Raw genomic sequence first — 11,228 nt, forward strand, 5'->3', positions numbered from 1 at the left:
CAGTTTGTGCTTCAGTTGTGTGTTTGTCTTGTTGTGATCAGTACAACACTGTGAAGAAGTGCCTGGAGGTTGACGTGACCCCAGTCCTCGGTGGGAAAGTGGACCTGCTGCTGATGAGCTTGACCCCAAAAGTACGTCGTTTACATGATCTTGAACACTGAGTTGTTTTTTCATGCAGACCTGCATCCTTGACTTAGGAGATTAAGTTTAAAAATTAAACAAGAAAATTAACAAAATGTCAGAGAATGGGATGGGTTAAAGAGATATTCATTTTTTTATATTTAACCCAGTGATCCAATTGTTTTATGCTGCACTTCTATCAGAAGATCTGACCACCAGCCTTAATTGTTTCAGTGATATCAGAATAATATTTCACCACATACGTAAATAATCATACCCTTTAATACATCACTGTATAATGTATTATTGTACTGATTTTACCCTGTGGACCTCTGGTTCTTTTACTTCTATTGATATTCTAGGAGCTGAAACACCCAGAGAAGTTGTATAAATTGGGACAGGCACTGAAAGCTACTGTTGTCAGCACAAGCTCTTGTAAAACAAAGCTGGTTCTCTCTCTCACAGGTGAGGCTGGTCATCTGTATCTCACTGCTGAGTCTGGCTACATTAGGCACTGTGATAATCTGCAGTAATCATTAATTACTACAGTGATTTTACATGGATACTACATTCACATTCCCCACAGACCACATGTTCCTGTGGTTTATGTTAATGGTCACTTTTTTTTAATTCTTATGACCCGGCTCTCTGTTTTCATGAGATTTTGTTGTAGCACTCTCTGTAGTTCCCACTGACATCATCCCTTAAATGCTTTTTTCAGAGTGTTGCCTTTTTTTCTCTGACAATGCTGACAGGTAAAAGTATGTTTTTTAAGAGACAGTGGCTTTAAAAGGAAGAGGAAAATCTATTCAAAATCTAAATAGTATAAATCTAGAACAGGTATGCATTTAGATAATGTACTGACCTGTGACTGTGGATGTTATGAAATAACAGAGTGTGTGTGTACACGGTTTTTCCCTAAGAGTGAAATGCCAGTGACCGGTTTGTGATAAACCAAATGGTTTAATCTGAATAAAAACGACTCCAGTCACTGGAGGCTGTTGGTCTTCTTTGCCAGCCTTCTGGCGTGTTTGAGATGCCTTTCTTTCTGCTTATAGGTCTCCACAGCTTAACCAACGGATCCATCACTCTGGGCACTGTTGCCAAAATCGTGAAACGCGTCGGCCTCGTTGTGTCCCTGCCTTTCGGGCAGACTGGCCGTGTGTCGGTCTTAGACCTCGATGATTGTTACAGGCCCAACCCACTGGACAGTTATCATGTGGGTCAGGTTGTCAGGTAAGTAGCTCGTTTTAGCTTCTGTGTGGTGGTGACTTTGAGGTTCTTTTCCCCCTTGTACTTAGTACGGGTCAGGTCTTAGGACTTCTGTGTTCTGCTGCGCTTACAGGTGTGGGTTTATTATTTACGTTTGTTATTTATCCCTGAGAACATGCTCTCTAGGTTTGTTGGCAACTCTAAATTGTTTCTTTCACTTTGACCTAGCAGTGTACAGGCATCCTATTCAGAGAGGAGAATGCACTCGCAGTCCCACCTTGTGCCTTACACATCTCAAATCTGGGATAGGTTTTGGCTCACTGCTATCCTCAGCAAGCCCAAATCTATATCATCCTGAAGCCAAGAGGCTGGCTGATAATGAGGGTGCAAGCATCATTGAATGTTGGTTCCAGTGAGAATTTATGCAACTGGAATGCTAATAATTAAGGGGTTAATTAATTGAAATCTAATTAGGTAACTACTTAATCAAAAAAGTAACTGGGACCGCTTGTCTATAAAGTAGGTCTTGTTTTTAACTGATGTTTATCTCTTTACAAATGTTCCTTTGCATGTATAATATGTTAAACATCTTATACATTTGAGCCATTCATCTAGGTATCAAGAACCAGTTTATTTAATGTTTTATTTACCTTTTTTGTTTAATGTTCCTGATTAATATAATACTTGACTCCCATCACACAGGTGCTGCATTGTTGAAAGTGAAGAGAACAAGCTACAGCTGTCTCTCCGGAGGTCCAGGTAGGCGGGAGTGACTCACTTACATTGAGCTTCACCAGAAATCAAAGTTTCCTTCATTTTGACCAGAAAATAACATTTTAAAGACCGTACGTGTGGGCTTATAAGAGACACAATCAGTAAAGGGCTCTTGTCAGATCATAAGCTGATCCCTGTGACTCAGAATTCCTTGAACAGTGGTATGCAGCTGGGATAAGATGAAGTTTGGTTGGCTTCATTTCTCTCAGCTTTCAGTATAGCCCACCAGCTCCTGCAAGCTCAAAATATCGTCTGTGAAAGACGTGCCTCTCCTCCATTTTCCTCTCCCATGACGCACTGTTGAGTTTGAAATGTCGTCATGTGACGAATGTCTCTGAGGGAGGAGGGGGTGTCCGCAGTTCATTTTTTGAAAATGAGGTGGATATATCGAAGAAGATAACTAGCCATTCCAAATTTTAAAAAACGGAAAACAATTGTTACAAGAGTACGTCAAGGCCTTCATTTTGTGTGGAGTATCCATAGTGAAGTTTTATTTTTGTGTCCTCTCCATAAAAGATTCCTACAGTAGATTTATATTTTCTTTTACTTTTAAACTATAAGATGTCTTGTATACGTCTAAATTTGTATTTATTTCATTTAATGAAGGAAAAACATGAGAATTGTTTCAGTCTTTCCACTTGCATTTTTTCTGTGCAGGACAACCCCTGGAAGTAGTCAGGTAGTGAAGGACCCAGAAATCCCCTCCATTGCTGACCTGAAGGAAGGCCAGCGGAGACGTGGCTATGTGACGTCTATTAAAGACTGTGGTGTCTTCATTAGGTATTTTTTTTTAAATCCTGCACAATTAAGAGGTTTTCGTTTTAAAATTGTCATGGACCCATTGCGAGAATAAAATGAGAAAAAAGCTTTCTATGGTTTCATCCCTAGTCACTCTTGTTGAAGCTAATTTTTCAAACCTCATGCATTTTTAATTGAAAGTTGTGTCATGGGCTTTGGTTTGTTACAGCAGAGTGTGAAATGATCTAACAAAATAAAGGCAAAGTCTCAAGTTAAAAAAGGACATCTTTGATTCCCTGAGTTATGTTATAGTTAAAGGGGAACTGCAGACCAGTCACGAAATTAGTTTAGTTTGTGAAAGTACTGTGTGGTCACCATGTTATCGGAAATGTTGTCACCACGGGCGAGAGCAAGAGTTTGTGAGAATTGTGACTTTAGCTGTCCCTTCCTGATTACTAGTCACTGTAATGACAAATCTAAGGCGATGTACGACCGAATAAGCGCAGGTTGTGCAACAAACATTTCACTGCAGAAATGTTCCAACATAATCTGCATGCAAAGTTAACAAGTATGTAGTATTCGCCAGCACAAATGTCTCGAAGTCCAGAGCACTATTTCTATTGGATTAAAAGTGATGTATTCACACGCCTACTTGTTTACAATGTAATTTCACGTCACTGGACGTTTTGTTGCCTCATTCTGAATCACAGACAACGATGGCAATATGGCACTGCACATACCTGTAAAATTGTCTATTTTGTGATATACATTGTGGTCTGAAATGCACTCGTCAATGTCGATTTTCTTTCTAACCCTGAAATATAAAAATAGCATTGCAGTGATCCTTGAATATATAAGCATGCTGTTAAGGGAGCAGGGCAGTACAGCACTACAGTAAGGAAGTAGGCCTCTGTTAACTTGAGGGCCTTAGGGCAGTAAGAGGAAATGAAACTGCACGACTGTTTCGCTTGTTTGAATTCTATGCACATTCTTTGTCCCTTTTCTTTTTCAGCCTTTCAAGGTCCGTCATTGGTCGAGCTCAGTTTCACCATGTCACAAAGCACTTCACGGCTGACCGTAGTGTATTTGTGAAACACATTCCCCTGAACTCTCTGCTTACTACCAAGGTCTTGAGGTAAGGCATTGCTCTGGACAAGGTTCCCCTTCCACTGCAGTTGTGAAATTGTGAAGTTTTCCCCAGTAATATGAAGAAGTAATCTTTTGCTAACTCCTAGATAGTGTCTAGATATAATTACTGTCTCAGTGCAATAGAATTTATTTTTTAGTATTAATAATTCATTTGTTTTATTCTTAAATTAAATCCTTTCAGAAATTGCATCACACCTTTCAGGTTTGAGGCTTTTGTTTTAAATGAATAGTCAACTTTTAGGTTTAAATTTTAAATTAAGCCTTGAGCTATATAAAGGAAATTAATAATCCCAAATGTTGTTGAGTCTCATTTTAAGCCAAATTTCTGTAGCATGCACCTAAATGAACACAATATGCAAGCAATCGTTAACTTCATTTTTAAGTTAGTAGAAAATTAGTATTTTGTATTGCAGTTTTAGACTGCTTAGTATTTTTATGAAAACCCAGGCTTGAGTATGAACAGATGGTGATGTGTGTTCTCTAAAACTGTTTTTTTTGCTGTTCCCGCCTCAGTCTTTGTCTTTCCTTCAGGACTGTGTAAACTTTTCGTCATGCTGTCTCTAAATTTCACTATGCTGTGAATTACTGGCAGTTCAACTGGACAAGCTTCTGCTGTGGTGTCTGTCTTACAGCATAGACAAAGAAAAGGGTCAAGTGGAACTGTCTTTACTCCCAGAGGACACTGGGGGGCCTGATGTCCTCCCAGAATCCCTGGGTTTGCCACTGCGGATGAAGGTGGAAGAGACGACAGAAGATTCTCAGAAGAAGCGAAAGAGGCAGACCTCCGAGAGTGAGCAGGTGTGGCAAAGCTTCAGGTTGAGGTGGGATTAGGTATTCTGTTCATACCACAGCTATGGAAAACACCAGCCATTGAACCCTGGGAAGATCACATTGTTTTTCTGAGACGTGTGTTCATGGTTTGTCACATGAAAAAGTACTTTTTTTTTGGTTACTGCTGCAGTTTAGACCCTATAAAGATATGTGGATCCTGGATGAGCATAGCTCAGATGCCAACGGATTCTATCAATGTGCTGAGAATTTGAGTTAAAAAAAATGTGCTTAAATTTAGAAATAGTTTATTGAAAATGAACCTAAAACTTTAACCCCCCAATAATAGAACTTTCTAGAAAAATGTCTGCAGATGAAGGTTCCTAGTTTGTATCAGGACAGTAAAATTGGATTTCACAAACATGGTTGTTTGGTTTCCTCTCCTTTCCAGGAGGCAATTGAGAAATCAAAGAAAAAAAAGAAGAAGAAGACAGGAGGAAAATCGGAGGAGAACGACAGTGGAGTGGAGGTCTATTTCCGAGAGGACGAGGAGGAGAATAAAAAGCTACCCTCTAAGGTAAGGTGTTCCCCTGTTCTGCAGTGTTATATAGCCATAGCAATGGCCTCAAGACCATTAGTTTTGCCATTTGACTTGAGCTACTGGCAACATCTCTCAATAATTACCAGCCCTGTTTACTCCAAACTACGATTCAAGAAACAATTTTAAACACATGCTTGTTCTTTCATCCCTTGGAAGGAACTTCCCTCTGGTAGTCCAGACTGAAGGGTACCGAAGTGGTTCCTAACCTGCTCTGGCCAGAATTGGCCTCTTTTTTTAAGATTATCTTGGCATAAGCAAATCCATTCATGTTTGTAAAACTGTATGAGGTGGTGCACTACTGACCTTGGTTATATCTTGTTCTGGCATAGTAGCCCAAACATTTCTTGTGAAAGATCATCTTTGTGCAGGAAGGGTGATAGCCTAAGAAAAATCTGTGGGAAAGTGAATGTTTTTTTTCTGAGAAAGATATCCAGTCCCAACACCATTTAAATGTTGGTGTTTTGTCAGGAATATTCAGAACTCTGCCAAGCCAATCTTTCTCAGTTTCTCCATTGAAGTGTCTACTTTTCCCCTGTCCAGAAGAAGGCCCAGCCTGCTCAGACTGGCTGCGTGAGCCCCCAGCGACTCCATGTCTCCAGTGGATTCTCGTGGGATACGGGCCTCAGTACCCTACGGCCAGCCACGGTGGACCCAGTAGCAGATTCTTCCAGTGAGGAAGAGGAGGAGAACACGGAGAAAAAGGCAAGTCACCCCCAGAATTCCATTTTGACATTGTGAGGTCTGGAAGTTTACAGCAACAGGCAGCCAATCCGCGTACATCTTAGCTGTCTAAAGAGGTCCTTATTTTGTTCAAGGAATTGAGCTTATCTGATGTTCAAGGTTTAGATTTTTTTCTTCTCTTTATCACTGAAACAGCAAAAGGTTTAAAAACCAGGAAATTACTGCGAAATAGAGAAAAAAAATGAACAGTTACAGCACTCATTATTGTTGCAATCTATTAATAGACAGGTGTTCAATGATTAAAAGAGCTAGCACTTGGGGAAAATGGTTTCAGTGCCAGAATTCATGATTTGCTGGCTTTAGCTTCTGTTTGAATTCCACAGTTTTAGTTCTGTTTTTCCCCTTTGAGTCAGATTAATTTTCCCGTTCTGAAGCCTCAATGCCAACAGCGTTTCCCAGGATTCACTCGTGTGTTTTCCTGCTGTCCCCCCTCCCCCCACCCAGGCCCCGAAGAAGAGCAAGCGCGAGAAGGAGGAGGAGAGGCAGCGGGAGGAGAGGGAGCTGACGCGGCTGGAGAGTGAGATGACGGACCCCGGCCGGAGGCCCCGGACGGCCAACGACTTTGACCGGCTGGTGCTGAGCTCCCCGAACAGCTCCCTGGTGTGGCTGCAGTACATGGCCTTCCACCTGCAGGCGACGGAGATCGAGCAGGCCCGCGCCGTAGCCGAGAGGGCCCTCAAGACCATCTCCTTCCGGTCAGGCAACGTCGCGGCCTCTTTTCGGGGATTCTCCTGGAAAATGTGTGGTGTACTGCCCCCCCAGTTTGTGAAAGCTGTCGGATGTTATTTTATCTTGTGCTTGCTCTCGCTGTAATAGCATAATAAGAACAATAATTGCTCACATTTATATAGCACTTTTCTTGGCACTCCACTCAAAGCGCTTTACAGGTAATGGGGACTCCCCTCCACCACCAGCAGTGTGCAGCATCCACTCGGATGATGCGACGGCAGCCATAGTGCGCCAGAACGCTCACCACACATCAGCTTTCAGTGGGGAGGAGAATAATGAAGCCAATACATAGATGGGGATTATTAGGAGGCCATTAAACAAAACTATGAGGGGGTCTATCCTGACTAATCAGTGAACAGATGTCTTAAGGGTTTCTTTTTGTCCTAAAATATTTCCGTGTGTAAATATGAATGTCTGTCATCACTTTCAGGGAGGAGCAAGAGAAGCTTAATGTATGGGTGGCTTTTCTTAACCTGGAGAACATGTACGGGACAGAAGAGAGTCTGCAGAAAGTGTTTAAGAGAGCAGTCCAATACTGTGAGCCTATGGCAGTCTTCCAGCAACTCGCCGATATCTACACCAAGTCCAACAAACACAAGGTACCTTACCTGCACTATGTACCACTCAATACACCACAAGTCAGTACCGTATAATTCAAATACCTGCAAGGGTAGCTGATTTGTATATCTTTCGGGTGTGGGTTGTAGTTAAGGGTGTGTATTAAGTACGTAGCGAAATTAACACTAAATAAAAAGGACAGTTCTGTTTGGAGCATGTCGGCTCTCTGACACCAGGCTAGATATGGTAATCTACCCAAACAATAGTAAATGCTTCCACCACAGTGCTCTGTGAATCCACCTTGATTAAACACAGCAAACGCAGTACACCCATATGTATATACGTTGAAAGCAATGTCATTTGACATTAATTGGGAAGAAAAGCCTTATGTTTCCATTTTGTCAACAATCATAAGAGTTCAGTTTTCCTACGTTCACATCTGAGTAAAATTGAGATTTTTGGCCCCACTGTGTCAGTGCACTTGGAAACCCCTTCCTTCCCAGGAACGTCTGTATGTGTCAGCACTGAGGTCATAACTTGCTCTTTGGCCATCTGGAAAGCATTAATGAGTCACTAAATCCATTGAGCCCCGACTAGCACATTACTGCTTCATGAACAGAACAGAGGTTTTTGACATTTTTGTTAAAGTCCTGTAAGGTCACATTTGTTTGTTGGAGCACAGAAATACATTGCTTTAGATTCAGTTATTTTTCTGGCTCATGGCTCATTTTGTTTTGCATTTCCACACAGGAAGCTGATAGCCTCTACAACACAATGCTGAAGCGCTTTCGCCAGGAGAAGTCGGTGTGGCTGAGCTATGGCACCTTCCTGTTGAAACAGGGGGGGAATGATGCCGCTCACAGGCTTCTGCAGAGGGCACTCAGAAGCCTCCCAGACAAAGAACGTAAGAACTGAGAAACATCTATGTGTTAGATTCTGAGACTCACATGTATCAAATCTGAGCTCCCCCACACACACATCCCAAGTGACTGGGAGATCAGGATTCTCCAGTGAGCACGTCATCTAGTCGAATGAAGTTTTCACTACTATTTTAGAGAGCAGGTCCAGTGGAAACAAAGGACAGGATTAACATTCAGCAATGCTGTATTGTGTTACAATTAGGCAGTCAGCTCAACTCCGTCTCAGAAGTAAGCTTACTGAAGATTTTCTTGTCCATTCAATCATTGACAGGTCGCAACCCATAAAGTCTGTCACAACCCTGAATTTGCAGCAAAGCTGCTTTTCGAAGGAGCAGTCTTCAGGCTGTTGGGCCTATTCCTGCATTCGGGCTGAGAGAATTTTTTTTGGGGGGTGGGGGTTAAGATTGTCACGAGCGCCTGCGACTGGAATTCTTAAGCTCATTTCTTGACAGCTTTCACTTTTGTCCCTCTCAGACGTCGATGTAATTGCCAAGTTTGGTCAGTTGGAGTTCCAGTATGGGGATGTGGAACGTGCCAAGGCCATGTTTGACAGCACACTGAGCAGCTACCCCAAGCGCACAGACCTGTGGTCTGTCTACATCGATCTGCTGATCAAGCATGGCTCCCAGAAAGAAGTGCGGTGAGTGTTTCCTAGCGGTGGTTTAGCACAAGCTGTTAGCAATGTGGGCTGGTCGACTTTTGTACAAAAACACGGTCCTCAAAAGTACAACTAGTTTTTGGACATATCTGACCTTGAATCACTTCACTACATCAGTTTTGGTTGGCCTCATTTTTGAGTGCCATTATAAGTATTTGTCACACAATATGAGGTCACCAAAGTTTTGAGCAGTTTTGAATGCATCACTTAAATAATAAAGTAGCAGTGATTGATACTACAGCTATGAGACTTAGCTTTGTTACCCATTAACATACCGTTACTTTTGTGCAAGAATGATAATGACAGTACAAGATGTCCCTTAACAGAAATGATTAAAGCTGTGGTTTAGACATGCTATCTATTTGTATTGATTTTTTTTGTTTGATCTGTTTATTTCTGTTCATTCAGTGTCCTAGAGTCTTCTATTTATAGTATGTTTTTCAGATGTGTCCTATTTATTCAAAGTGTAGAGATTTCTTGTTTGATTCCCAAAGTAATTTGAAGTCTCCGAGTCTAGGGAGTGTAAGCTGTATAGCGTTGACAGCTGTCATAATGTGCAGTTCAAGTGTATTACACACAGATTCTGGTTCACAAAGCAATTACAGAACATAAGATTGTAGCCACAATGTTAGCCATATTCTTGAAGTTCTCTGTCCATGGGCTTGGATCCACCTGGTATTTCTATGGTCCTTTTGTAGCATAATATGACATGATGAACATACACCATTAATTTACTGTCGTATTACATGTATTTCTAGAAAGTGCTTTATTTGGACTGGTTTCAGAAGAAACTGAAGCTGACTGAAGTGAAAAAGAACAAGCCCCAGTTAAAGTATATTGATTCTCTGCGCAGTTGTTCTGTAACAAAGTTAAACTCTTTTTAAAAAAAAGGGAGCAGTAAAATTGATCTGAGAACCGTGCAAAGTAAAAAAAAAAAATAGCTGATTGCAGATCCACGTGAAAAGAAGTGTCTGTTACACTCTGAAGCCTACATTATGTTGTACATTGCAGATAAATATACATTGCAATTCATTCTGAGATTATTTCCCATGGTTGGAAGAAAACTCCTGTTAAGGCGTAGATGAAAGGCTTACAGTTGTGCTTGGCGAACCTGTCCTTTGCCAGTCAGCCTGACTTGCTTGTGGTTTTCCCGCAGCAACGTGTTTGAACGAGTGATCCACCTGAGCATCGCTGCCAAGAGGATCAAGTTCTTCTTCAAGCGCTACCTGGAGTACGAGAAGAAGCACGGCTCCGCCGAGACCGTGGAGGCAGTCAAGGCGAAGGCTCTGGAATATGTCGAGGCCAGGGGCTCTGTGGCTGACAGCTAACCCCACTTCAGTCATTGTCAGTCACGCGTGTGTCTCACAGCTAGCACAGGCCAAGACTGCACTGTGCTAAACATATAACCCTCACCCCCATTATGGGTCTCCATCCTTCAAGAAATCTCATCGTGGCATTTAAAAAATATCTCGAAAGCTTGTTCTCTGTGGAGGTTTCGGTATAATGTTTTGCATCCTGTAGTTGAATCTACTGTGTTCTCGTGCAAGACTGTGCAGTAATTACAATTTAGCGACCTGAACATAAGCTGGTGATATTCTGTTTTTGAATCATTTTGTACCAGTTTCTTTGTAAGGTGTCTTGTCATATTTTTGCACTTGATAGGATCTGCAAAACATGTTTTCAATTTCTTCATAAAATCTTCTTTTCAAATCTTCTGCCTTTTTATTCCAAGGGCATTACATTCTTAATGTTGTGTGTCTTTGGGATATTCCAAACAAATACTTAGAGACACAACAGTAGACCCATCTGCAGCTTTTATTCTAAGTGTAATAGGAGTGCAGAAACACCTACTTTCTTATCACCATACTGTCTTTGGTTTTTTTATTTTGTCCAAGGAGACAATACAACTGCAAGCAAAAGCAAAATTGATGAAAACTGCTGAGTTTTTAACAAGGGGAAAAAAACAAGTACTTAAAAATATTTTTAAGGAGGGCATGTGATAATGATTTAACATTCTGGAAAAGGAAACATTACTGTAATGCTCCATTACGTGGAAACGCATGAATGTGGACCAAGATGAAAAGTTTTTTTCCTCTCTGGGACATCCTGCACTAATCCGTTAGGTTTTTTTTTTCCGTGGAGAGAGTTTTTTATGGTTTTGTTGGAATTGTATTTTCTGTAATTTCCTTGTTTATCCAAACTAACATGACTTAGTTCTTAGTGCACCACCCATAGCTATATGGGAATGCTCCAGATTTGA

At 41.3% G+C, this 11,228-nt stretch overlaps 1 protein-coding gene across 2 annotated transcripts in view; it reads left to right on the top strand.

Annotated features, from left to right (window-relative positions):
• pdcd11 (programmed cell death 11) overlaps window positions 1–10,678 on the top strand; it is a 30,955-nt gene extending 20,277 nt beyond the window's left edge. Inside the window, exons 23-36 of one of the 2 annotated variants that reach the window (XM_088915667.1) lie at window positions 42–131; window positions 483–585; window positions 1,179–1,356; window positions 2,035–2,091; window positions 2,764–2,886; window positions 3,857–3,979; window positions 4,626–4,791; window positions 5,213–5,338; window positions 5,903–6,064; window positions 6,548–6,798; window positions 7,263–7,431; window positions 8,141–8,294; window positions 8,785–8,950; window positions 10,125–10,678. In XM_088915667.1, coding sequence (XP_088771793.1) covers window positions 42–131; window positions 483–585; window positions 1,179–1,356; window positions 2,035–2,091; window positions 2,764–2,886; window positions 3,857–3,979; window positions 4,626–4,791; window positions 5,213–5,338; window positions 5,903–6,064; window positions 6,548–6,798; window positions 7,263–7,431; window positions 8,141–8,294; window positions 8,785–8,950; window positions 10,125–10,296 — 2,040 coding nt within the window. In that variant the 3' untranslated portion in view covers window positions 10,297–10,678. The remainder of the gene's footprint in view (window positions 1–41; window positions 132–482; window positions 586–1,178; window positions 1,357–2,034; window positions 2,092–2,763; window positions 2,887–3,856; window positions 3,980–4,625; window positions 4,792–5,212; window positions 5,339–5,902; window positions 6,065–6,547; window positions 6,799–7,262; window positions 7,432–8,140; window positions 8,295–8,784; window positions 8,951–10,124) is intronic. The other variant, XM_088915668.1, reaches the window with a different exon arrangement.
• Window positions 10,679–11,228: the final 550 nt, after the last annotated feature.

This window comes from Atractosteus spatula, chromosome 5, assembly GCF_055471065.1.
Source record: "Atractosteus spatula isolate fAtrSpa1 chromosome 5, fAtrSpa1.hap1, whole genome shotgun sequence".
NCBI classification, from domain to species: Eukaryota; Metazoa; Chordata; class Actinopteri; order Semionotiformes; family Lepisosteidae; genus Atractosteus; species Atractosteus spatula.